Genomic DNA, 26,824 nt, shown 5'->3' on the forward strand with positions numbered 1-26,824 from the left:
AAGAGTAAAAACCATTATAGAACAGGGAAGGGAATAGGATAATTTCATCTGAATTACATTAAAAAATGATTCTCAACTAGGCATTTGCCTAGTATGAGAAATGATGATACATTTCTGTCAAAATACCAATATCATTCTAAGATGATCTTACTCCTATTTTCACAGGTTTAGTTAAAATTTAGGATACTGGGAACAATAGGAGGCAAAGACCAGAGACTATCAGGTCTTACACCTTGACTCCTTGGAAGTATTTGACTTAAAGAGTATATATGAGTAAAAATTAGGAACCAAATTCAATTTTTCTTGTTTTTTAGAGGTTCTCTACACATCAGTTGTCTTGATACTCATAGCAGTATATATTTACCACTACACAGTCCATATACCAAAAAACATAGATGAACTGAGAGAATACCAGCAATAGTTGTGACTCTAGTAAAATGTATTTCTGGATATTTTAGGCCCATTAAAAAAGAAGGATCTGTTAATGCCTATGCCCTGCAAATAGGCTGGCTTTTGAGTTCTTTTCGCATTCATTCAGATGGAGAGAGATACATACTTCCTTTCAAACAGTGTATATATTTAGTTTTTGGAGAGTATGAATCAACTAATTATATTCATCAGTTATATGGGCATGTATGGGCAACATTAAGGCAAAGGAACTTATCTTGGCACCTCAATATAGCTTGATCATCTTTTTTCTTACTAAAACTATCTTAATGAGAATGACTTTAAAAGCTCATTCCAGCTATTGCATATACTTTCACTTATTTTTCTCAGAACAAATTCAACTGTTTTCATTGATTCATTAATACTTATAGTTCACTAATAGTTCAGTTCTCTAAATCCCCTGCTCGGTATCTTATTTTCTCCAATTTCCTTCTGTTTTTTTTATTTACTATTGAAATTTGTATCTTAAGAATGTGATTCTTTATTGCTGACCTTAGTTATTGGGTCTATTCTTGGGGTTTTTCCATTAACTAAAACAGCTCTGGTCTGATCCATCATCTTATCAATCAAGGGGGTAAGATCTCTGAACCAAATTCTTACACCACAACAAAGTAGAAAGCTGTTCTCCTTTCCCACACCAGTCCTGAAAAACACTGCCACGTTTATTCTGAGCTTTTGTTATCCACCTGGATGACAAATAAAAGCAATTGCCTCTTTCAGGTAGGTTCCCTTCTTCCAGACTAGAGTCTCTAGCAGAAGACAGGGCTTCAAGTTCTAAAATTCATCATTCTCTGACAATTTGTGGGGCTCCTGCCCTATAATCTACGTATACTATTTCCTTATAAAGGATTTCCTACATCTGTAGAATCTGAAGGAAATTAACATAATTGGGCTTGTTAATAACTACATCTATCTGTGTTAATGACCACATCACCGGGGTTGTTGTGAGGATAAAATGAGATAATTGTAAAAAGTGCTAAGCACAAAGCTTATATAAATAACCAAAGTCAACATTAAGTGCTCTAAAACAGATACAATCTCTTCACCATTAAGGGATTGGGGGAGAGTATAGTCTTGCACCCAAGTCTGCAGCATCTTAGCATACGCTAGCACTAATAGCTCTTAGATTTGTTCCTTTAGGTGCATCTCTGATAGCAAAGGTCCTAGAGTTGGTCCCACAAGGTTTAAATGTCTCCTGGTAGCAAATCTCTCCAGATTTTTGAAGTTTCTATGGGTCCCAATATTTATCATCTGCTACTTTGACTATAAGAATCCCCTTCTGCTCCTCTGGACAGTGAATAGCTAAGACTCCAGTCATTTTGCATTGCAATTTCTTCCATTCACCTGTGTTTGTGGTTGGGATATAGTCCCTTTGAATCGCTTTTCTTTAGGTATATCCCTAAGGGAAATGAATTCTCCATTTATTCAGAGCAATAGCACATAACAATGAAGGATACAAATACAGAGAACCACAAAAGCATTTTAAATAGTGACAATATAAGAGAATAGATCTTATGTGGTCCTTTGGAAAGAAGCTTTGTGCTCCACTTCGTGCTCCACTTCTGAGATAATGATACTGTTGTTGGGTCTACTCTGCTAAGGAAGGTGCATCATAAAGGTGACATGGAGTAAAGAGGAAAATTTATTTGGAGACAGAAAAGCAAAGATAAAACAAAAGCTAGCCCTCTGTTCCCCTAAAGATGTATGCTTTGTTTTTTGAATACATTTTAGGATTTTTGTCAGCATCAGACTGGGGCCACGGTATCAGTGCACCCGTGATCTGGCCCGGTATTTAGTGAAACACTTTCCTGTCCATAGGTATGTAACTCTTAATTTGACGCTGCAAATGATTCCTGAAAGGGAGCTCAGGGAAGTAGTTCTCCGTAGAGAGAGGTCTTGATAGCGCACGAAAGGCGAGGGCCAGAGACTGGCTGGATTACTGCCCTTAGTCATTGGCTCTGCGAAGCTCCCCGCCTGGCCGCGCTGGGCCCCGCAGCCTGCCCGGGGAGGAAGCGGCCTCCCAGGGGCTGGGTCTCCTGGTTCAACGTTCCCCGCGGCCCCAGCCGTCATCCCAGCATGCCCCCCCCCCCCCCAGGTGATGTTAAAGTCTTTTCGGAGCCGAAGTCTGGACTCGGGCCGGGCCGGGCCTCCAGGCAGTGCCGCGTGCTGAAGACGCTCAGACCCGGGCCTCTGCCGCTTCTTAAACCTTTCGGCGAGCATTTACACCTCACAACTCTGCGATCTGCAAACTGGGGCTTGCCTTACAGTTTCTCGGGTGTGGGGGGGTAGGGGTCCGCCCCGCCACCCAACCCCACCTGCACCAACATTTACCCACACCTATGCCTCCAGAATCAGAATTGCTTTCTAAAATCCAAAGAACTTGGCTCCTTCCCACCTTACAGGCTTCTCCAGGGACTCTAGATTCCAGCCAGCATTGGACTCTGGCAATTCCTCCATCTCCAGCCTTCGTGACTGGACACTGTTGACTCCTACAATCCAGAATGTTCCACTGCCTTCACATCCGCTTCTTGGTTTGCGTATCATTCAAATCCTAGGATTCTCCAGGCTCCTAGGATTCTCCAGGCCTTTTCTTCCTTGCCCCAACCACCCTTCAGGCTCACAGCCCTCTCCAGATTTCTTTCCATTTATTCTGTATGTATCTTGTATGTGCCTAACTGTATACTTGTCTCCCCTCCCACCCACCCTTTTAGAATGTAAGCTCCATGAAGGTGGGGGTCTTTATTTCTGTTTTTCCATTTTATCCATAGCAATTTCTAGTGTCTTGTCAACTTAATCTCCCTATAATTACTGCAAGTTTATCCAGAAATTTAAGGGAGACATGCCCATTCAAAACTGGGATTAGGTACCAAAAAACAAGATTTCAGTTCTGAAATTTAAATGCTATATACCATAGATTTCATATCTCCACCATTCAAAGACAGAAGTTAATAATAAGCCTTCTCATGCTATATGATTTTTCTTTCAGTATTTCCATAAATCTCCATAAGGGGATATAATGTAAGAGTTAAAGTTCTTTAGTACTTTTTTCCATCTTCACCCTGTGACTGGACCTGTGATTTTTTTTTTATGGTAAAGGAACCATGCAAGTCCTCAATGATTCTGAAATGATATAGCTGTAGATAGCAGCTAGTTTTTCAGTCATGCCTGATTCTTCATGATCTTGGAACAATTCTGTCCATGGGATTTTCTTGAAAAAGATATTGAGGGGCTGCCATTTCTTTCTCCAGTGGAGTATGGCAATCAAAGGGGTTGGATATGAACTCAGATGTTCTTCAGTCCAGACTCAAGAGTTCTATCCCCAGGCCAGCCTAGCTGCCTCTTAGCAGCTGGTAGGACTAAAAATGGGGCTTTCTTGTGTAGAAAAGCATCTCTCTATCTACTATAGTCATGCTGACTCTTCTTTTCATCAATGTAAACATAAAATTCTATCTATCCCATTTTGTCTTATTTTTGTTGAAAGCCCCTACAACCCCACCTTTTCTCATCAGAGAGATTCTCAATCCTCAATACATACAATTTATGTATTTTTACATACATATTTTATGCTATTTCTTGCACCAGCCATTTTTTTTAGGGTTTTTTTGTTGTTTTTTTTTAGCAAGGCAAATGGGGTTAAGTGGCTTGCCCAAGGCCACACAGCTAGGTAATTATTAAGTGTCTGTCTGAGACCAGATTTGAACCCAGGTACTCCTGACTCCAAGGCCGGTGCTTTATCCACTACGCCACCTAGCCGCCCCCCAGCCATTCTTAATAATGTGTTACTGTTTGCTTAAACCCAAGGATCTTTATACCGTCACTTGAACTAATATTTGGATTTCAAATTTTTACAATTTCTAAACATGAAACACCAGAGATTATTAACTTTACACAGACAAGCTTTTGTGGAAGAATGTAGTTTGGGATAACTAAAAGTAGTGCCCAATTTCCCTATGTAATCAGTACAACTTCTTTATCTTTCTCCTACTCAGTACTGGGTCCAACTCACTGATCATTGGAAATTCTTCAAGGAACATACACTGATTATTCAACTGGTCCCAACCAGCTCCATGTCAGCCACTGAATAAGATGCATTTTTTGCTTCCTTTTTATGGATATTGAATGGTTAAATTCTGTCATTACCATGTATTTCATGAAACAGTTCAAAGACTTTGGTACAAATAGGTCACTGCCACCTGGGAAGAGAATGTAGAGAACCTTAATAATAATGAATATTTTATAAGGACAGTATTTTTCATAATAATGGAAGGCACCATCTTTTGGTGTCAATTAATAGGAGATTGCTGAGCTAATATCTCAATCAAATCTGTGAAATTCTTAAATAATTCTTTCCATTGCCCCCATATTTCTTGAATGATTTTAATGTGCACCTAAGAGGAAAAAAACCTTAGCACCTTTAAGATTTGCATTTTGCTGAGTTAAATATTTTATTCAAATCAGTAAAAAAAAAAGAGGATCTCATATTCACTACATAGCTCAGGTGTTTGTGTGAAAGTCACTATCTGTTGGTTCAAACCCATTCTGACTACATTAGTTTCTGAAATGTTTTCATTCCTTTCAGTTCAGGTTTTGAGAAGCTTGAAATCAACTCTGGTACTACATGAATCATATATTTAGACTATTGTGGAGTCAAGTTTTCCTGAACCTTCAAAATAAAAGGACTAAAATGCAGCTACTTTTTATCAATTTGCTAAAACTTCCATTAAAGCCCTACACTAATGCTTCAATAAAGGGTGAAGGTTCAATAAAGGGACTCCTGGTTCTCAAGGCGTTGAAAACAAAATGCAAGCTCTGTCATGTCTTTGTCATATTAGATTTTGAGTACGATCCTTTTGGTGTATTGCTCATTATGTAAAGTCTAACTAGATTAAGTTTTGCAGAGGTTTGGCCACAAGGTAATTTTTTTTTCCTGTAACAGCAAATTAGGCTTCAAGGTAAAATGCAAGAAAAAAATATTCTAAGAAGCAGAATGGCAAGTGAGAACTTTAGAAGATGATGGAGGAAAAGGAAGAAAGACTACACAATATTTTCAGTGAAGAAGTATTTAAGCTCTTTGAAAAGGCTAGAAAGATGGATGCTCTGAAGAAGCAACTTCTAGCACTCCAGTAAGGTTCCACAGATTATGCATTGAGGTTAAGAAGGGAAAAAAAGATGAGTATCAGTGTTTGTAACCTGAGTGTCAAGTCAAATTATTTGTCCACTTAATTAAAATAGTGAGATCTACTGTTTTGGTAAGGCAAGTAAATGGGATACAAGATGAGCATTTCCCAAGATTTGTGATTCATGAGGACAAATATTGTTAGAAGGAAACTGAGATAGAAAACTCCAGTAGAGATTATGAAGCACAGAACATGAAATTGTAGATGTTAGGAGCAGGGATGATATTATTTACTACTAACTAATGCTAGAAGCTTTGAAAGGAAAGGCAGATTTGGAAACAGAGTTGGTTTGATAAGTGATATCTGAAAAAAGAATTTGGGTTTTTACTGGGTCACAGTATAAAATACAGGAATCATAAATTTAGAGCTAACCACCCCACTTTATTTTTAAAAAATTGAGGTCAAGACTTATCCACAAGGAGAACATAGATACAAACCCAGATTCTTCTATTCCAAATCCAATACTTTTCCAACATAGCATGCTGCCTCTTAGACAGTGATTGGGGCAATGAAAAATAACTGATTAAAAAAAAAATCTTTTTTTTTTGCCTACAATCTTGCAATTCCAAACAAGAAGGCTGTTAAAAAAGGAAAAAAGCTATCCATCAAGTCAAATAGCAAAGATGATACTATCTACTACACAGAAAGGATGGAAATACTATATAGAAAGAGACAAAAAATCTATAAAACACCCTGGAAATAAATCCATGGCTTTGGCACAATAAAATTCACGGCACAAAGTATAGGTAATAGATAAGGCAAACTAGGGAAATTTTACTTCATTAGATATCCCTGAGATTCTGTGGAATATAGTTCTGAAGGAATATTTTTATTGAAAAGATAATTAGATAAAGGTGGCAAAGAAACATTCAATCAAGGACATGAGCAAAAAAAATCCAGGAATCATATAGGCGAAGTATAATAATATTGTTATGGGAGTATAACATAGGCTACTAGTACAGATGAAGGAAATAGATAAGCCTCCTGGAAACAAATCAGAAGTCTGTTAGAGTATAATTAAGAAGTGAGAGAGAAAATCTGTTAAGAGTTCTCTCTGGGGGTGGCTAGGTGGCATAGTGGATAAAACACCGGCCTTGGAGTCAGGAGTACCTGGGTTCAAATCCAGTCTCAGACACTTAATAATTACCTAGCTGTGTGGCCTTGGGCAAGCCACTTAACCCCATTTGCCTTGCAAAAAAAACCTAAAAAAAAAAGTTCTCTCTGACAAAAACAAAGCAGCTAATGATTTTTGAGTCATCTTAATGACATTTTCATCCCTTTGAAGGTAGAATAAAGTAGGTGGGAAAGTCTGTTTTTGAACAAATTCTGGCCAGTGAAAGGAAATTGGTCATGAAATAGAAATATTAATAGCCAGCAATTACATAGTACTTCAAAGACTGCATAACACTATCCAGTTTATTTTATTTTATCTTCATGAACAACCTTGGTACTCTATTTCTTCTAATTTTTTTCCAGTGAGAAAAATGAGGTTAAAAATTAAGGGATCTTCCCAGGTTCACACTGTCTAGTGTTTGAAGTAGAATGTGAACTCAGGTCTTCATGACTCCAAATTTAATATTCTGGCTTACTATACCATCTAATTGCTTACAATCAAAAAAATGATGTTATTTTTAAGAATAGTTACTTCTCCTATGTCAGAATCTGTGATAGAGAGTAAAGTTGGGCAAACCTGACAAAAACCCTAGGTTCTGAAAGTATTTTCAGAAGATTCAGGGAAAGGATGTATATAGGATCATATGGGCCTAACAATCTTTAGAGTAAATTAGCCCAGAAGGTTCTCTCAAAAATGAAATTCTGAAAGTACAAAATATTCCTTTGAGAAAAGGGACATTGTGTGGACAGATTATTATGGAGACATAAAAAATTCATCAATTTGATTTAAAAAAACATAATAATTGAAAATGAATACAAGACCTTGGCACAGTTATTTAAGAATGCTATTGGGACAGCTAAGGCTGGTAAAGAATGCAAATGAAAACAAAGAGCTAATTATGTTTTTTCATTTTAAAAAACCTTACAATATGGTGAAAGAAAAAATGTAAATGATGAAAGAATAGAACCACTACTTAGTGGGGATAATGAACATAAGGAAAAGGCAGCTACTGAACCCTCACTGAGCTGTGTTTTTTTTTCCCTTAAATAAGAGGCTTCGAGTGAAACTGACATAACAAAAATGGCTAAAAAGGAGCTCCAGGCATTTCCTGGAGCTCTCTATGGTAAAAACAGAGAAACATTACTTCAGGATCTTCAAAAGGTAGAGGAACCACTAAAAGTTCTATTCTGTTGAATTTTGTATTGTATTATATTACATTGTGTTTTGTTCTGTTCTATACCATTGTGGCACTACCTAACAATTTCATCTGCCCTCAAGAACCTTAAAGCAGGGCAAGAACTGAGCTTAGACACTATTTATCAGCATGATACTATGAATTTCACCAAAGTATAACTTCCACTTCTTACTATTTGCTGGGACAGAAATTATGGGAACTCTAGAAAACTAAGTAATTAAAAATGAATATAAGATCAGGGCAGTCTTGTAGGAACAGGGTCAGAAATCCAACTGCTCTTCTGAAAGGGTGGGGAATGAATCCCTTACATATAAAGTCAAACTTTTTTAATGACTGATCAGTTTTGATGGGTTTTTTTCTTATTTAAATTATTTGTTGTAAGAGAAAACTCTGGGGGAGGGGTAGTTAGAGAAATAAAGAAGAAAATCACAATATCTATTTTAAGAACAATTTAAGGAATTCTAAAGTTAAGAATGAGATGAGTCTGGTAAGGGAAACTAAAAACAAAAGACAATGATTAGGATTTTTAAAAAAAATTATGCTGAAAAAAAAAAAGGTTGATCAAAATGGAATGGGACCTCTGAATGGGGTGGATGGAAAGATAAGTGACAAGAGAGACAAGACAGAGCTTCCCAATTCTTATTTTGCATTGGTTTTTCTCAACCAAGAAAGGCAGCTCTAGTCCTGGAGATAAGAGAACAAAAATGGCTAATAGGGAGTTGATACCTGAGATAAATAAAGAAAGAATAAGAAAAAAAGTTTTCTTTGATGAAGTCTTCTAGCCCAGATGAATTACATCCTCCAGTCCTGAAAGAATTGAGATATGTGACTGCTGAACCATTATCAGTGATAAAGAGATTAGAAAATAGAAGAGGTACCACAAGATTGGAAAAGGGCAAATGTACTAATCTTTTTAAAAAAAAGGTAAGAAATGTGAAAAATAAAGGTCAGTGATCTTGGATTCCTGAAGAAATCCCAGAGGAGATCATTTAAGAGATAATTGGCAAATATAGAAAGAGAAGTGATTTTATAAACAGGCCATGCCAGACTAACCTCATTTCTTTTCTTGAAAGGAAATAGCAGATAAGGGGAATGGAATAAATATAATTTACTTAGATTTTATCAAAGTTATTGACAAAAATATCTCCTACTATTCTTGTGAAGATGAAAGGAGAGATAGGGATTTAAGAACAGACTGGCTGGCCAGACTCAGAATATTTTTAAATGGTTCAGCATTAACAGGAAGGATGCCTCTAGGTAGAATATGCTAGGGATTTGACCTTAGCTATCTGCTGTTTGACATTTAAATCAATGACTTCAATAATGCATAGATGGCATACTTATATGCTTTTGTTGACATAAAGCAAGGAGGGATAGTTAACATTAACAAACTGGTATCCAAAAAGATCTTGATAGGCTATAAACTCTAGTCTGCAGCCTGTTTTAGTAAAACTAGAGATAAAAATGATTTTTACATTTTTAAATATATTCAAACTTTATTTAAATATATTCAAACACTTTTAGCTCCTCCTTAGAAACAGCTGACCCCCAGACTACAGCACTGAACTGAAATGAATATAATAAAACTCAAAAGGGGATTAAAAGTTGCAAAGAGTATTGTTTATTATTTGTGTCATGAAAAATTTCCTAGGAATTAAAGCTTACCCAAAATGGAATGACAACTTATACAGTGATATATTCACCCTCCTTGGAAGTCTTTATGCAAAATAGAGATGACTACTTGTCAGGTATGCTAAATGAGGTATGTGTAGTTATCCTACTATACCTTAATATTATATTTTACATGTCATGTACAACTCTCAACTCTCAAATTCTAGAGTACTCTAAATTGAAACCAAACCAAGGTAAGATTGACTTGATTCCTAAAAAAAAGACAGGTTTTTCTATACACATTTATTATCTCTCCCTCCCATCCCTAACTCCACTGAACAAAAAAAGAAAAACTGTCAAAACAAATTTATATAGTCCAGCATAAGAAATTTTTACATTAGCCATGTTCAAAAATGTATGTTTAGATCATATTATTAAAGAGATTTATGGAAATCCAGAAAATGAAGTAGCAATCACCAACAGTCAACATTGACTTCATCAAAAAGAGACCATGCTTGACTAACCTCAATGACTTTTCTGATCTGCCAGACTAGAAAGATAGGAGAATACTGAACATATAATTTGTCCAGGCTTTAACAAAGTCTGTGACAAAAAGAGTTTTTCACACTGTCCTTGTGAAAAGGATGGAAAAATATAGGCTAAGTGGTGCTCTATTTAAGGGGAAGAAGAATTCATTGAATGACAAGTGCAAAGTGTATGTAGTCACTGAGGGTTCAATGTGAACTGCTGCCCCCAGTTGCTGATACCTCTATTGGATTTGAATGTGATTAACCTGGCAGAGACAAAAAAAAAAAGACAAGAATCAAGATTCCCAATAATTAACAGACTATAACAATGGTTTGAACCTAAGAGAGATAAACCTTAAAAATAGGTTTAAATATGAAATGGAGGTATGACTAGGCAATTTATGAAATTGTCTGGAAGTTAAGGAATTGCAAAGATCAGTATAAGTCTACAAACAAAGCAGTTCCCAAACTATGATTTTAAGCTACACTGACATAGTATCCAGAATTTGAGAATTAATAGTTTCATTGTTTTCTTCCCTGATCAGAACTACTTTTGGAATACTGCATCCAATTCTAAGTGTCCCACTATAGGAGGAACCATGATAAGTTGGGGGTGCATGAAGAGCAGTGTAATTTGGTTGATTAGAGGTCTCATTCCAACTGAGGATCAGATGAAGGATTTGCTGTTTATTCATGGCAGAGAGAAGTCTTAGGAGTGGTATATAGGTCTTCAAGTATCTGAAGAGAAATTAGAGTTGTTTTTCTTAGTCCTGAAGAGTAGTATTAGGAGGAATGGATAAGACTACAGTGGAAGGTTTAGACTTGACACAAGGAAAGTTTCTTAGATTGTCCAAAAGAAAAATGGGAGCACATAGGAGGTATTACTATCATTAGAAGTTTTCAAACAGAATTTGGATGAACAATTACTGAGTAGAGGAAATTTTTGGTTAAGTATGTGATTGTCTCAGATGTTTTCTGTTTGCCCCTGCAAACTCTGAGATTCTGTGATTCTGAAAAAGGAAAAAAAGTATTTTATAGCCTTAATTTTTTATTACATTTAATAGAGTAATTTTTTCCTGAAGATTTTTCTTTCCTAATTATGGCTGACAGAGGAAGAAGTAAAAAAAAAATGGTTTTAGAATAAAAGGGACATTTTTTGGAATTACCTGTTCCCTTACTGAGGTGGAAGATATCACCCCAAATTCTAACTGCCATCCACTAAACTCTTTCAAACTGAGGAGAATGTGGGCCCATGATGCCTGATCCTTAGTCTAAGTCTGCTTTCAAGCTGGTATTTGGAGGGATGAGGAGAAGCAACCTGTGCTATGGACCTACTGGCAATAGAACATTTGAAAATCATCAAGATAAAAACACTGATTTTGATGGTTATCCAGAAGCTTATCTCATTTATACGATGAGGTACATCTGAGATGTAGGTGATGTTAGACAGACTTAGAGTTGAAAGATACTTCAGAATAAAAGAAAAATCAAGTTTATTATAACTAGTTCCATTATTACCTTGATATACACACTACTGAGTGAACCCAAACAAGAGTCATTCACTCTTAAAATCTTACAGACCACATGCATATGCAATACACCATGAAAACCAAGAATATATACTTTTTCTAAGAGCAAACTACAAATGAATCTACTTTTCATCCTACTTTTACTGATTTTGTATATATCTAATCTAAGGTCTAACAACCCTCCATTCCCAAGTCCCTCAGCATTCCTAATTTAAGCAGAAGCGGACAAGCAATTACTGAGGGATTAGAGAGACTCCTATTTCCTATCTTAACTCCAAAATAATCCTAGAGGGAAGATAAATTCTTCACAGGTAGGAAGTTTGTGGTTTTATATTATTTTAATTCTTGCTTTTCCAGATAACAGACTGGTTGATTATTTGGTCTTATTAGTAATAATGGATATTATCTTATACAGTCACACCTTAAAAAATTAGCATGTATGTACTCCCTGAACACACAATAAAAGTGGCAGGAGGAGCCATCCCAGAACTAAAATTGAAGGGGATAGGAAGGTGGCAGAAGCCAGCATAAAAAAGCTCATTGTGGATAATAAATATAGTGAATAATACATATTTTCATTCAACAAACATTATTAAATTCCTACCATGTGCTCAGCACTGTACTACTAGGCACTATAGGATACAAAAGTGAAAGATACTGTCCCCTGCCCAATAGGAGCTTACAATCTAGCTTAAGACAACAACATACCAAGTACAGCTATAATACTAGCTAGCCCTTGTCATTTAGGAAGTATAAGATAATAAAATTTAAGCTATGAGTGATCAGAGTAAATAATGAGAGACAAGTTGTATAAATTTAACCAAGAATAGGTGATCTGAGCTCCATCTTAAAGTAAGTAAAGGACATGGAATGATTTTAGGCTAGAGCAATTCCTAAGCAAGAAAAATAGGACAAAGTATTAATTAAAAAAAAGGCAAATGAACATATAGAAAATGGTTTTTAAAAGTCTGAACTAGCTAGAAGTAAAGAGTAACAAGAGATAAGATTAGCTACTTCTGAACAGCAAACTAAAAAAGGACCTGAAGGGGAAGGCTAAATTTAGTTTAAATAGGTTCTTGTAGGGAAAAGATGCTGTTAAAATCATTGGAGGAGGGAGAGTATCCAAGTGACTTAAAATATATGCTATCATGCATATGCCAATGGGCCAGTCTAATGGGAGGAGAAACTATGGAAATGTAGACTAAGGTCTGAGATATATTAATCTAAGTACCTGGCACTGAAGGAAGGAGAAGAATTTAAAAGATTTACAAGGTTGAGGTATTAGTAGATTAAGAGAATAATGATACTGTACAGGTTAATGGGGGAACAATAATCATACAGTTTTCTTTAAAATATATCAAATTTCAGATATTCTTTTAGATATATCTCCTTGAGTTGCAATAGGAAACTGGACAAGGAACACTGGAAAGAAATGAGAATAAGATACAAAATGAGAATAAGAATAGCACCAGCCTCCCAGAACTGTTGTGAGGATCAAATTAGCTATTTGTAAAGCATTTGACACAGTGTCTGGCCCATAGAAGGCATTTATAAATGCTGGTTTCCTTTATTCCAGGAAGGGCAGAAGGAAAGCAGGTTTGTAGCTGGAAGAAGAGTCCAGATTAAAAGGAAGCTCAGATTTCACCCAGTGAGGGAGTGAGACCTTCTGTCTCCTCCTTCTCTTTTCCATCTCTTATGCTGTGGGACAAAACCTCTACCTTCATTTCCTCGGTTTAGATTACCTCACTTCCCCTTAGATGAGGGGAGTAATATCTAATGCTTTAAAATGGCTACTTTATGGGGGGCAGCTAGGTGGCACAGTGGATAGAGCACCGGCCCTGGAGTCAGGAGTACCTGAGTTCAAATCCAGCCTCAGACACTTAATAATTACCTAGCTGTGTGGCCTTGGGTAAGCCACTTAACCCCACTGCCTTGCAAGAAAAACCTAAAAAATAAAATAAAATGGCTACTTTATTTCTGAAGTTTTTCTCCTAAATGCCATGTCCTATTTACACATTATTTTATGCTCTGCCAATTTCTCCTTAGTGGAGAAACACAAAATAACCAAGATTTTCTTTTTATCCCATCTCCACAAATATCCAAGACTTTCCCTAAAAGTGAAGCAGAGAAATGTAATGCTTATTGGATAGCAAGGCACTTAACCTCTGTGGATCTCAGATTCCTCACTTATAGAATGAGTTATCTATGCTCCAAAATATGATTATTTAAATATATATTGGTGCAATTAAAAAAAGTGGTTTGGGAGAAGTGGTTGCTCCTCATGAGTATTGGAGATTGAGCAAGAGAAGAAAAGAACTGACTTTTAACTACAAAAGGGAGGGAGGAAAACTGCTCTAGATCTTTTAAAAAGCAAAATACCAAACACAGGAAGAATAATTCACAGGAAGCATATTTTAAACAATATAGCTCTCAGGCTCAAGGTAGGGGTAATAAGCAGCAGGTCAACTAGAGAAAACTAATCAAAGACTTTGTGGCCTGGACTATGGTTTTAGAATACCCGATTTGAGAGAACAGAAAAGATTAACAGGGGACAGCATTAAATATGAAGATATACTTGTATGAGTAACTCCAGAAACCAGGATGCTTGAGACCATCTGGGTCAAGAGCAGAGGGAGAAACAGTAGCAATCCTGCCATGAGAATACAGTATAGAATTACCTGGGCACGAGGAGGAAATAGATAAGGAGTTCAAGAAAGTGAACACAGGAACATAATATAGTGGTTCAGGATTCTGATTATTTATGTAACTGCTGGAGTTCTCTCACTGCCCAAATAAATTTTTGCCTTGGCATACATCCTTCTAGAAACTGGTGAGGGAGACAGGGCAAGTGGGGTTGGGAAAGGGAAGGGCATAGAGACTGGGATACCACTACTTTGGACCTGATTCTTATCTACAAAGAAACAATGAGAAGCATTTTGGGCGATAGCCAAGAAGTTTCAAATGCACTCTAGATTTTGGAAGATTTTGAAAGATTCAAAGAATAGGAAGGATCCCATGGCCCAAATGTGACGGGCTAAGTCCAAAAAGGATGGGGAGATCCCAAGAATACAAATCTGAACAAACACACAGACACACAGACACACACACACACACACACACACACACACACACACAATTTCAAGCAAGGGGAGTCTAAAGAGGCAAGTGTAGCTTTGGTAGAAAACAGAATGAGGGGCAGCTAGGTGGCGCAGTGGATAAAGCACTGGGCCTGGAGTCAGGAGTACCTGGGTTCAAATCTGGTCTCAGACACTTAGTGATTACCTAGCTGTGTGGCCTTGGGCAAGCCACTTAACTTAACCCCCACTTGCCTTGCAAAAAGCTAAAAAAAAAAAAAAAAAAAACCCAGAATGAATAAAAAACATGGCAGGGTTTGGAGGACTTAAGTTCAAAATGAGTTACTACCTAGGTAAGAAACAAAATATTTATTAAGCTTTGTTAGAGTATCAAAGAAGAAAGAAGCCTAGTCTTGGAATGGATTAGAGGATGATAAAAAAAAAATAGAAAGGATAAATACATTAAATCTTTTTTTTTCTCTGCCAAGGAGAATAAAAGTATAATGTTTAGTAAGATTTGACATCCTAGGTAAGAATACAGTAAGAAAGCTCTTGGATGCTCTGACTTCAAGTCATTTCTTTCAAATATTACAAATCAATGATACTAGAAAAAACCGAGAGATATAAATGATGAGCACACTATTAGCAATCTATGATAATTATCTTCTAGTATTTAAAGGGCTATGAGGTGGAAGAGTCGACATTTTCTGCATGGTCTCAATGGGAAGAACTATGGCAGTGGTTAGAACGTGTAGATTTAGGTTTGCAACAAGAAAAAGTTTCCTATCAATTAAACCTATCTACAAGTGGAGTGCCTGTCTGAGGAGGTAGATTACTCACTAGATTACTAGTGGATAACAAGTATAGATTTTGTATGATCACTTTTTGGAGATGTTTTAAAAAGCAATCTTGGTCATGAAGAGATTGAAGATGATGGCTCCTTGGTCTTTTCCAACTCTGAAATCACATAACTATAACTGTAACATTTTAGAGTGTAAGCTCCATGAAGGCAAGTACTTGTTTTCTAAACTTTTAATCTCCCCTAGAACCTAGTAAAGAGTTCTCCTTACAGAAGGCACATAATTAGTGTCTGTTGAATAAATGAAAAGGGGAGGGATAAGACATGAGAGCCCACATCACAGATGCTTCTACTGTTTTATGAAGTAATCAGAAATGTCACCCTAAAGAATATGTATGTGTACAAAAGATAATCTATATCTTAAAGAAACTAAGGAAGAATAAGAATCTATAGTAGGTTAAGGTGACTTAATTCTGGGATTTTCTAAATCATTAGTTAACAGGTATATGTATGAAAGGAGTTTTCTGTGAGATTATCTATGGCTAAAGATTAGCTCAATTTGGGACCACCGTTAATATGATCATGGACTAAGAGAAATGAAGCGAGGAAGGGAGAAGGGCAAAAGTATTTGACAGTAAGGTACTGAGCGACAAATGGAGAAGGGCTAGTGTAAGGAAGGCAAGCAATATAAGCTGAGAGATTGAATGTAATATTCAAGCACAGCTTAGTGAGGGAAAAATTAATTAAGGAAGGGTGCCGTAAAGATATCACATGGAAGGAAATTTTAGTGGGAGGCAGGGTGAAAGGAGGGGTTATGATCTACTATAACGTATGATCTAGAACAGGGCTGTCAAATTTACTTTTAAAAGTTTTTATTGAAACAATAGAAAATATATTTTGATTTGTCATTTTAGTGAGACCTCTGCAGTAGCTTGTCTTTGTTTACTAAAACATTTAGCAAACCCACAGGGGGATGTATTAAATCGTATCGTGGGCCCTATGCAGCCATGGGCCACATTTTAGACAGCCCTAATCTATAAGGTGATGAGATTAAAAAAACAAACTTACATGAGAATATAGTTTTTTCAGTGTAAGGAGGGAACTCCTGTTTTGGAAATTCCCTTTGACTGTCACAGAATACAACCCATCTATGATGTAGATAGATGAAGTCACATATAATTGCTAGTGACTTACCAAGTAACACAGTTATTGTCAGAAGCAAGATTTGAAGCCAATAAACAGTTTTCCTGACTCTGTGTCTAACATTCTATCTACTATTCTACTCTTCCTCTCTCATACCTCCAAGTAGCTACTATCTTTTGAAAGTAGTTACATTAGGAAACCTTTATCATCATTCCAACCGAGTGAATGATCAAAGCACTCTTGGGATTCCTTTGGAATTGCATGTAGATACCATATCACATACTTTTAAACTATCTTGACAGGTGGAAAACCTGGAGGAATCTATATCCAAGCTACTAGTAAATGTTTGTCAAATTGAAAAATAAAATTTTGGTAAAAAAAATTGAGTTATAACTATCAAATAATAGGTATGAGTTTTTTGCATGACTTTTAAATTGGCTCTAAAGCTAACCACAAATAAGGAGTTCCAAGGAAATCTTAAGGATTGACAATATCATTGGAAAAAATATATGGCTTAGGGGTGGCTAGGTGGCACAGTGGATAGAGCACCAGCTCTGGAGTCAGGAGTACCTGGGTTCAAATCCAGCCTCAGACACTTAATAATTACCTAGCTGTGTGGCCTTGGGCAAGTCACTTAACCCTGTTGCCTTGTAAAAAAAAAAAGTTTAGTTTGAAAAATATATGGCTTCCTGAGTCCTGGTTCAGTAATTTAAAATATCAACCTCATCACCTTACAGTTACACCCCATACCCTGGAAACCTCAGTAATAGAGCAGTAACTTATGATCATCAAGTTCATGGTAGGTCCTTGATGGTTAGTCTGTCTAAAACAGAGTAAAGATGGAAGTCAATATAGTCCAGGAGAGAAAAGAGCTTTAAAACTGAATTTTTATGCCTGGGTTATCAAAATAGATCACTGAAGCTAATAGCCAGAAACAAAGCAAAAAGTATACACCAGCTGCTTATGTCATTTATGGAGGTTGAATCCAGGGCAGTGATAAGCAGTTCAACTAATAAATTGGGTAATAGAGATAGATTAGAACATGAGAGCAGAAAAATGGCCTAGAAGAAATATATATTCTTTAAATACATTTTATGTTAAGCCTCCTTTTTCTCAATCTGTGGTATCTAATGGGTTGTATGGCATGGGTCTATACTAAAGTTAGAATAGGTAGATGGTATTATATAAACCAGGAGTGCTATAAAATATAATTATCTGAACTTTATCAAAAAAAAACTAGGTAAAGGTTTCTGCTCACCTCTTCTCCTACATTATTCCTACCATCATCACTTTACTTTCATTTCCTTTGATGACTTTGACAAAAGTAACGGACATAATATTGTCTGTGTATCCAAAGGAGTCAATAAAATGACATGACAAAAAGAAAGACCCTTTGGGTATGGTTTTTTAAAATATAACATTCTGAATTCAAATAGCAATAAAGAATTCACAAACAATGGAGACAATTACAAAAGTATTTACAATAAAATGTAAGTATATTAGCATGATAGGATTAAGTATTTTTCAGTTTTCCTATGGTTTTCTAAAGCTTTAAGTTTTTCATGAAGCCTCATGATATTCTAAAGTAGTACTGTATATCCAATTAGGGACATGACAGTAGTTTCAACAAAGAATATATGAAGGAAATCAATAGAAAAGACAAAATGCAGTGGTGAAAGGAGTGGTAGCAGCTCTCATATCCTTAGCCACTTAGCCAGAACCATAGTTAAATTCCTTGGGTGGTAAATAAGCAGCTTATTCAAATACATTTTTTTTCAATTTCAGAGGATAAACAGGCAACTTAAAATATCTATCCCATTACATAATGGGTCAAAATATCAGTAATTTTGCCCAACTTTGCTCTGAAGAGCTAGTATAATATGGTTATACCATGTGGATTCTATGATACTAGATAATAGATAAGGTTATAACAGTGACTAACTTTTCACTCATTTACTACAATGATAGGGATTCTCTCCAGTGTAGTTTCAATTCAAATTCAACAAACATTTATTAAGCATCCTACTAGTTGCAAAGCACTCTTCTAGGCTTTGAGGAATGGCATCTAATTCTCTAATAGTTGAATAATGCCTGCATTGTGACTGAAAGCTTTCAAATATATTATGTGGATTCAGATTTTTCTGCACTGTGTATTCTCTGATGTCGAATAAGACTTGACCTTTGAATAAAGGCCTTTCCACATGCACCACACTGATAAGGTTTCTCCCCAGTATGGATTCTCAGATGTTGAATAAGGCCTGTGTTCCCATTGAAAGCTTTCCCACATTCTTTACATTTATAGGGTCTCTCTCCTGTGTGTATTCTTTGATGTTCAATAAGGCCTGACTTCTGACTGAAAGCTCTCCCACATTCACCACATTTGTAGGGCTTCTCCCCAGTGTGGCTTCTCTGATGGCCAATGAGGTGTGAGCTCCTCCTGAACGTTTTTCCACACTCATCACATTCATAGGGTTTCTCCCCAGTGTGGATTCTCTGATGTCCAATAAGATGAGAACTATGACTAAAAGCTTTCCCACATTCGTTACATTCATAGGGTTTTTCCCCACTGTGGATTCTCTGATGTAGAATTAGGCCTGCACTCTGACTAAATGCCTTCCCACACTGATTACATTCATAGGGCTTTTCCCCAGTGTGGATTCTCTGATGTAGAATAAGTCCTGTGTTCTGACTAAAGGCTTTCCCACACTCCTTACAATGATAGCGTTTTACTTTATTGTGGATATCCTGATGGGAAAGAAGGGCTGACCTGTAACTGAAGGCTTTGCCACACACATTACATTGATATGGTTTTTCCCCCGTGTGGATTCTCCAGTGTCGTACAAGGCCTGAGCTTTGGGCAAAGCTCTTCCCACATTCCTCACATTTATGTCGTCTTTCTCCACTGGGGGGATTTCCTCGCCGTCGGTCTATCCTGCCCGTATATTCACTAGCTTGTCCACGGTCATTACTCTCAGGAACATTTCCACTGCGTTTGACAGTTCTCTCTCCATTTGGTTCCATTTCAGTAGATATTACCTGTTTTTGAGTTAAATCCCTGCTCTCACTCCTGGTCTCACCACCTGAAACAAACCAAAGAAACCAAATAGTGTCTATCACCTGAGATGGGAGAAAAGAAATTGTTAGAAGAGGAGTAGAAAAATTCAGATGTCGCATATATTACGAGTTCAGGGATTGACAGTAAAATGACACCACAATATAGCAAAAGAAGTACCAGGGTTCAAGTAAAAATACCAGGGGACAACAGTAATGTAGTTAGCAGACAGGGAGGACAAAGTTCCCAGCCACAGTTCATCAAAGAAAATGACAAGAGTAATTCTTTCTTATCTTTCTTATCTTAGCATGAAGGGGATAGGAGAGAAAAGGAAGAGTCTGGAAGAATGAAAGATGCTGTGTTAATGTGTACCGTTTAAGAATGCTTTCTAACTGTATAAAGGAATTATGATGAGATCTAATAAACCATTCCCTTGAAAAGATGGTGGCAAAAGGTTTTGTTCAGCATGCTCAGGGGTCTGAAGTACCTTTAGGCATCAGGTGTACAATGACTCTTGAGGGAATCTACCATCTAACTGTTTGCCAATAAATAGGGAGCTAGAGTCAGGTCACCAAAAAGATATATGGTCAGACTAGCAGAGATTATCAGTCTAGGAGGGAAGCTCAAGCTGGAAGTCTAGAAAGGGGTATGGAAGCCCCTTTACAGGGACTGATGCCAAAACTAGTTCAAAAGCTATAAAGGCAACATAATCACAAAGGACAGAACCAGATATTACAATGCCCATGAAGGTAAGCTAAACTGGGAAGACTAAAGAAAAGAACTGTCTGTCTCAAGTTCTAGGTTTCAAACCTGAGATCTAAAGGTTGAAAGAAGTAAACTGCAGAAGTTGATATATAAACCAGCCCTGCAAGATCAAATCCATAAGCAAAGAGAATTTTTCATTAAGAACAAGAGCAAAAGGAAGAGGAAAATTAAGGAAGATTTTGTTTCTCATATTCTGGGATAGAGAGTCAAGATTCATTCATTCTTAAGAGTTCTGTGATTTGATAAGTTTTCTCTTTAAGTAATTATGGTATGTCTCCTCTAGTGTCTAGTCATAAACTCTTTTAAAATAAAACACCCTAAAGAAATGCTGGTTGCTATTTTTCTAAAAGCAACATAAGGGAGTAAGTAAAAATGGCTGTTATAAAGACAAGATATCTAGATTTGGGTCACCCGAGTTGTGTCACTCTGGGTAAATACATTTCATTTTCTTGGACCTCAGTTTCCTTACCTGTAAGATGAGGGAATAAGCTACAGAATTATCTCAGAGGGCCTTTTTTGTCTCTATAACCTCCAATTCTAAACTTAAATTGAATAATGAGAAAATGTACTAGTTGTACCAGTGAACTAAATAATGAGTCTTAGGCACAGAATCATAGCATCATCTGGTCAAAATACCTAATTTTAAAAAGATTAGGCGAGTAATGGAGGAAATGATTTAATTTAATTCGGTGGTGTGAAGTGGGTTAGAGCACTGGAGGGGGAATTAGAAAGACCTGAGTTCAAATTCAGCCTCAGACACTTACAAGCTGTGTGATCCTGGTCAGGTAAATTAACCTTCCTGGTGTATGAAATGGGAATAATAATAGCACTTACCTCATTTGGGGCAGTGTCTGACACATAGCAGGTACTTAATTTTTCCTTCCTTCCTTCCTTCAGTGTCACACAAGTAGTTAAGTAACAGAGACAGCATTCAAAATCAGGTCATTTGACTCCAAATGCAGTATCTTTTTTCACTCCATCATCTTATAAAATATTTTTTGACTCCCAAAGACTTATGGGGTGCCTTGGCTTCCCTATTTCCTTTTATTTCTTAACCCTGATCCCAATGGAGGCAGAATGTTGTTGAACAAAGAAAGCTGTTTTAGGAGTCGAACTCCAAAGGTCTATGTGACCTTGAACAAGTCACTTAATTTCTCTTGGCCTCAATTTCCTCATCCATAAAATTATGGAATTAAACTGAATTATTTCAAGTCTCTTCCAATTCTTAATCTATAATCTTAAAGTTGATTAAGATGAGATAATGTATAAGTTGATAAGATGAGAAAATGTATAATTTGAACTTTGGTTTGAATAAGGAATAGAGCAAGAGTATCAAGGAGATTTGAAGGAATGAAAGGAGAGTTGCTGGGGAAAATTCTACAGTTATTTGTAAGATCTAGCTGAGGTAGTAAGAGTGGGAAAATGTCAAAAATGATTTTAAAAAGGTAAAAAAAGGATAAGAACAGTAAATAATATTTTGAATTTATATGAGAGGTAACTGAAGGGAACTTATTAAGATGAGAAAGGTAAGAACTAAGGAAAAAATCAGAAATTTATTTGTTTCCAAATCAATCAAAAATAAGAAAATGTCCTTTGAAATAAAAGATCTAGAACATGTTACAGGCAAGCTAGACAGTGGTTAGAGTCCTTGAGATTTAGGAATCCTGAATTCAAATCCTGCCTCATTCAGGGCAAGTCATTTAACCTCTCTCACTTTGTTTTTCATTAAACAGGAATATTACCACCTACTTCATAACATTGTTGTGAACAACAAATCAGATAACAAATTATTTCAGGGTCTTACAAGGTCTTAATATTATTATTATCAGAGCCTAAACTAAATGGAGTCCTTCATACACTTCATGGCTACTATCCCATGAATAAGTTTTTATATTTTTAAAATATGCTAATCTATTGGTCCTTACCCAGGGAGTACATGTGGCCATAATTCTCCGACCTGCCATCGCTAGAGGAGTCTTTCTGTGCTGGATCAAGAAGTCCCCACTCCTCCTGGATAAGAGATACTGCCATGTCCTCAATCTTCACCAAAGTCTGCAACAACACAAAATCCCCACTGAGGCCTGTTGGCCCAAAAAGATACAGTCCCACTGTTCTAACCCAAAATAAGGAAATGAACCAGCAGAATCAACAACGAACAAAAAGGGATATGTATCTGATGAAATGGGTAGTGTTAAGCCAAAATGAGGAGAAAAATAGAAAAGATGACCACCAGAAAACCAGACTGGATCTCTCCAGGAAGAAGTATTTAGGATGAATATCCTAGGTGGAACCTACTAGAAGCTTCAGGATGATGGCAAAGAATCAAGCAGCAGCTATGAGATCTTAATGAGGGATGGAGCAGACCACAGCTCACCTGGAACCCAGCTGTGAGAAGTGCAGCTGCCATCTCCTGGTCTCGTGGGCTTCCCTTCTGAGATGTAGCAGAAGCCTGGGGAATGGGCAGAACTAAGAGAAGAGAAAGAAGCCATAAGTAATATTAGTTTTGTCCTCAGGCCTCTCCTCAGTAGGAGCTTGTGGAATCCTGAATTAACTATCCATCAATTTCAACCTGTCTTATATTTCTAAAATATATACTGAATATTTTAAAACTAGTCATATATCAGGCTTCTCCCATTCCATAATTTGTTGCTCTATAGAACTTATTTTATCTTTTAAACAGGACTTATAAAAATTTCTCTGTTACTATTAACAGAATGACCAAGTGTAACAAATAGTCTACTGCTTTTTTTCTCAGTGTATTATTTTTTGGATCCAGATCTTTGATTAACTGTCCAATTAACTAGGGAACCTCCCTGCAAAAAAATTTAATTTAACTAATGCTTTCTGGAATGTTTACTTGATTTGGTAGTTTGAGTAGGAGTGAAAGGGTAACTAAATGAAATCAAATGGTTCCATGATAGAAAAGATCTAACAAAAGTAATGAGTAAATGTTAAACATGCTCTACTGTGAAAGTAGAGGAGTAAAAACAGATGAGATGAGATCTTTATGGTATTATTACCTCTTTGAACTCAGCTGGTTACCAATCTTCCTTAATACAGTGATTTTATTCTCTCTCTCTCTCTCTTGTATATGATTCTTGTCAGTAAGCTAGACAGAAATTTAGCTTCAGGTTCTTCTTCTGTGAAGTCTACTCAGAAGTTGATTCTTTATACCACAGACTTTGAGGCATAAGGAAATCTTTAGGAGTGATCAAGGAAACCTACTATTTCTCAACTACTCCAGTTTAATATTATACCTCTGTCAGCGTTGGAACTCTTTAATTCTACCTCCTTTCCCTATAGATTATTCAGATAAAAGCTATCACATTTCTTCTGTTCTTGGCAAGTTAAATGGTTAAGATTATCTAGGAAAGGAAGCAGTGATCACAAAGAGATAATATAGTTTCATCAATTATGTGTTAGAATGAACTAAGCTTATTTCCTTTTCTAAGGGGGTTACTAAAACTAGTATGTCAGAAGTAGTCTACAGATATAGTCAGCAAAATTTTTGCTATTCCTGTGCAAAAGATGAGGAGATATGGGCTAGATGACAGTTTAATTAGAAAGCTTCAGGACTGGTTGGATAGTTGGTTCCATGCCAATTTAGAAGAGTACTGTTGAACATCTTCATAAATAATTTGGATATTTAAAAGATAATAAGTATAGATAAACCTTACAGACTTCTTAATTCAACACCTTCATTTTATGGAAAAAGAAACTGGGACCTAGAAATGTTAAATGAATTATCTGAGGACATAAAAATAGAAAGTGACAAAAGTCGGAATTTATATCCAGGCTCTGACTCCAAATCCAGTGCTCAATGCACCACAGACTTATCAAAGGAGCAGCCAATATAAAGCTGGAAAGGGTACCTAACATATTGGAAGAAAGTTAGGATCTAAAAAGATCTTCTCAAGTAAACTTAAAAATATAAAACAAATTTAATTACGATAAATCTTAAACTTTAAAAATAAGTTTCAAAAGAACAAGCTTAGAGAGGCATTGTTAGATAACAGTCTGAATAAATAGTTTTAGTCAATTATAAATTGAATATGACTCAACAATATGATAGGAAAGTCAAAAAAGTCACTATGATCATGGACTGCATTGATAGGGATGGCTTCCAGGAATAAAGAAATGATGGTCTGCATTAGTCAGATTACATCTGAATTACTGTATTCAGTTCTGGGCAGGTTAACTGAGCAAGGAAATGGACAAGCTGATAAGTATGAAGAAGAAACCAGTCAGAATAGTGAAGGGCCTTGAATTTATGCCATATGATCATTAGTTAAAGGAATTGAGGATATTTAGCCCAGAAACAATATATGATGTGAACTACTTGAAAAAGTTATCTGACTTGTTTTTGTTTGACTCCAAAGCAACAAGAAGTTACAAAAAAGAAAATTTAGGCTTGGCAAAAGGAAAAACTTTCCCAAAATATAAAAATGGAATAGTTAATGAGGAATTAGGGTTTTCCTCATGGAAAGTCCTGAAGCAAAAATCAAATGGCAATTGTTTATGCTGCAGTAAGCATTCTTTTTCAGGGTGGTTACTTAATTTCTTCCCAATTCTAAAATTCTGTAATTATGATTTTATACCATATCAATAAAGTCTATACCTGGTAAATTACTAAAAACTAGAGTTTTAGCAAAGAATTTCCTGTTTTTCAATTGAATCAACTCTTTCTACAAAGTCTCAAGGTACAGACCAAAAGCAACAGTTCAATATTATTTATTTCAAGTAGTAGATGCCTATTTTATTCCATAAATTTTAATTTAAAAAATTGTAGGGGCGGCTAGGTGGCACAGTAGATAGAACACTGACCCTGGAGTCAGGAGTACCTGAATTCAAATCTGGCCTCAGACACTTAATAATTACCTAGCTGTGTGGCCTTGGGCAAATCACTTAACTCCATTGCCCTGCAAAAAAAAAAAAACCTAAAAAAATTTTTTTAATGCCTCTCTTAAGGTGGGGCTTAGTTTTGTTTTGTTTTTACTCTCTAATGAGTTTTCCTGCTATTGCTATTTCTGTATCTTTATTACAATGGCTCCTCTAGAAATAGTCTAATTCCATATGCTCCCTGGTTATTCAAGATACTCTTTGGATATAGCTCCTTGCCCCAAACAATGTGAACAGAGCACTCTCTTATTAAAAAATAAAAAAGTTAAATAAAATCAACTGACAAGAACCAATTAGATAGTGTTTACAAGCTTCCGCTTCCATTCTAAAAGGAGGGATATGCTCTCCAATGCCTTCTAAAGAATTTAGTTTTCTGAGGTGAAACCATAAAATGATTTTTTTAAACATTCAATTAACTTTTTTTCTTTTAAATAAAAAATATTTTATTTATTTCGAGTTTTACAATTCAATTAACTTTTCATTGATATGTTAGATTGCTTAATTATTTAAAGTTATCACACACGTAAGGGATTTAACAGCTATATTAATCCCCAGTTCTGTAACTTCACAGTAGTATTTCATTCTCCTTCTCTCTATCCCACAATATCCAATTTCAAAGATTTTTCTTTTATGATGATCATATGAATTGACTTTCTCATTTTTATTTCCACAATTATAGTCTATAGATGATCACTGCCTTCTAAGAAGATCTCTTATTTCTAATTTCTGCACATTCATGCCATATTTAGCTGACTGGGGGAATGATGTTTTTCATATATCACATACAATTTTTATGATATCACACTCAGTCAAAAATCTATAATTATTTTCAAGGCCTAAATCCCCTAGCTTTCCATTGCAGATATTATATAAAAATTGTTCTATCTAGTTCATTAAACTTATTACAACACTTCAGTTCACTTACATGAGAGCTGTCTGCAGTTTCTACTTTTATCATGCCCTCTTCTCTGCTAAACACTATTTCAATGATTGTACCCATGCAAATTTAGTTATATTAAAAGCTGATTAATGTTCTACATAGCATCTTGTGTGAATTTTTCCTCATTTCTAAATTGAGTTATGAAATAGATCCAATATATTCATTTTTTACTATGCATCCATATTATAAGGATGCAGGAAGAGAGTTGGTAGTAATGCCAGTGTATATAGTCAGACACTTAAGAAATTTTTTAACACAAGTCAAAAATGAAAGCTTATGGAAAGACAGTCATCTGAGAGTATTATTACACTGAGACTTGAGTTTTCAAATTTCACACAACCAGGGATGACTACAAAGTAAAGAGAGATTTTCATGAATAAGAATACCATAGCAGCTTTTAAAGATGGATCTACTGAACTCAGATCAGAGCAAACAGGAATAGTCAATAGAAAGTATACAGTAGCTAGGGATAGGGCATTGCCCTGGAGTCAGACCCAAATTCAAATCTGTCCTCAGACACCTGATACTTACTAGCTGGGCAAATCAATTAAC

The 26,824-nt window shown here is 36.1% G+C and overlaps 1 protein-coding gene across 2 annotated transcripts in view; it reads right to left on the reverse strand.

Moving 5' to 3' along the window:
- Positions 1 to 3,150: 3,150 nt before the first annotated feature.
- Positions 3,151 to 26,824, reverse strand: part of LOC141514375 (zinc finger protein with KRAB and SCAN domains 8-like) — a 49,986-nt gene continuing 26,312 nt past the window's right edge. Inside the window, exons 4-6 of one of the 2 annotated variants that reach the window (XM_074225171.1) lie at positions 22,808 to 22,899; positions 22,359 to 22,485; positions 3,151 to 19,696 (exon numbers count right to left, since the gene is read on the reverse strand). In XM_074225171.1, the coding sequence (XP_074081272.1) occupies positions 18,738 to 19,696; positions 22,359 to 22,485; positions 22,808 to 22,899 (1,178 nt within the window). In that variant the 3' untranslated portion in view covers positions 3,151 to 18,737. The remainder of the gene's footprint in view (positions 19,697 to 22,358; positions 22,486 to 22,807; positions 22,900 to 26,824) is intronic. The other variant, XM_074225172.1, reaches the window with a different exon arrangement.

Source organism: Macrotis lagotis, chromosome 2 (genome assembly GCF_037893015.1).
Source record: "Macrotis lagotis isolate mMagLag1 chromosome 2, bilby.v1.9.chrom.fasta, whole genome shotgun sequence".
Taxonomy (NCBI): domain Eukaryota; kingdom Metazoa; phylum Chordata; class Mammalia; order Peramelemorphia; family Peramelidae; genus Macrotis; species Macrotis lagotis.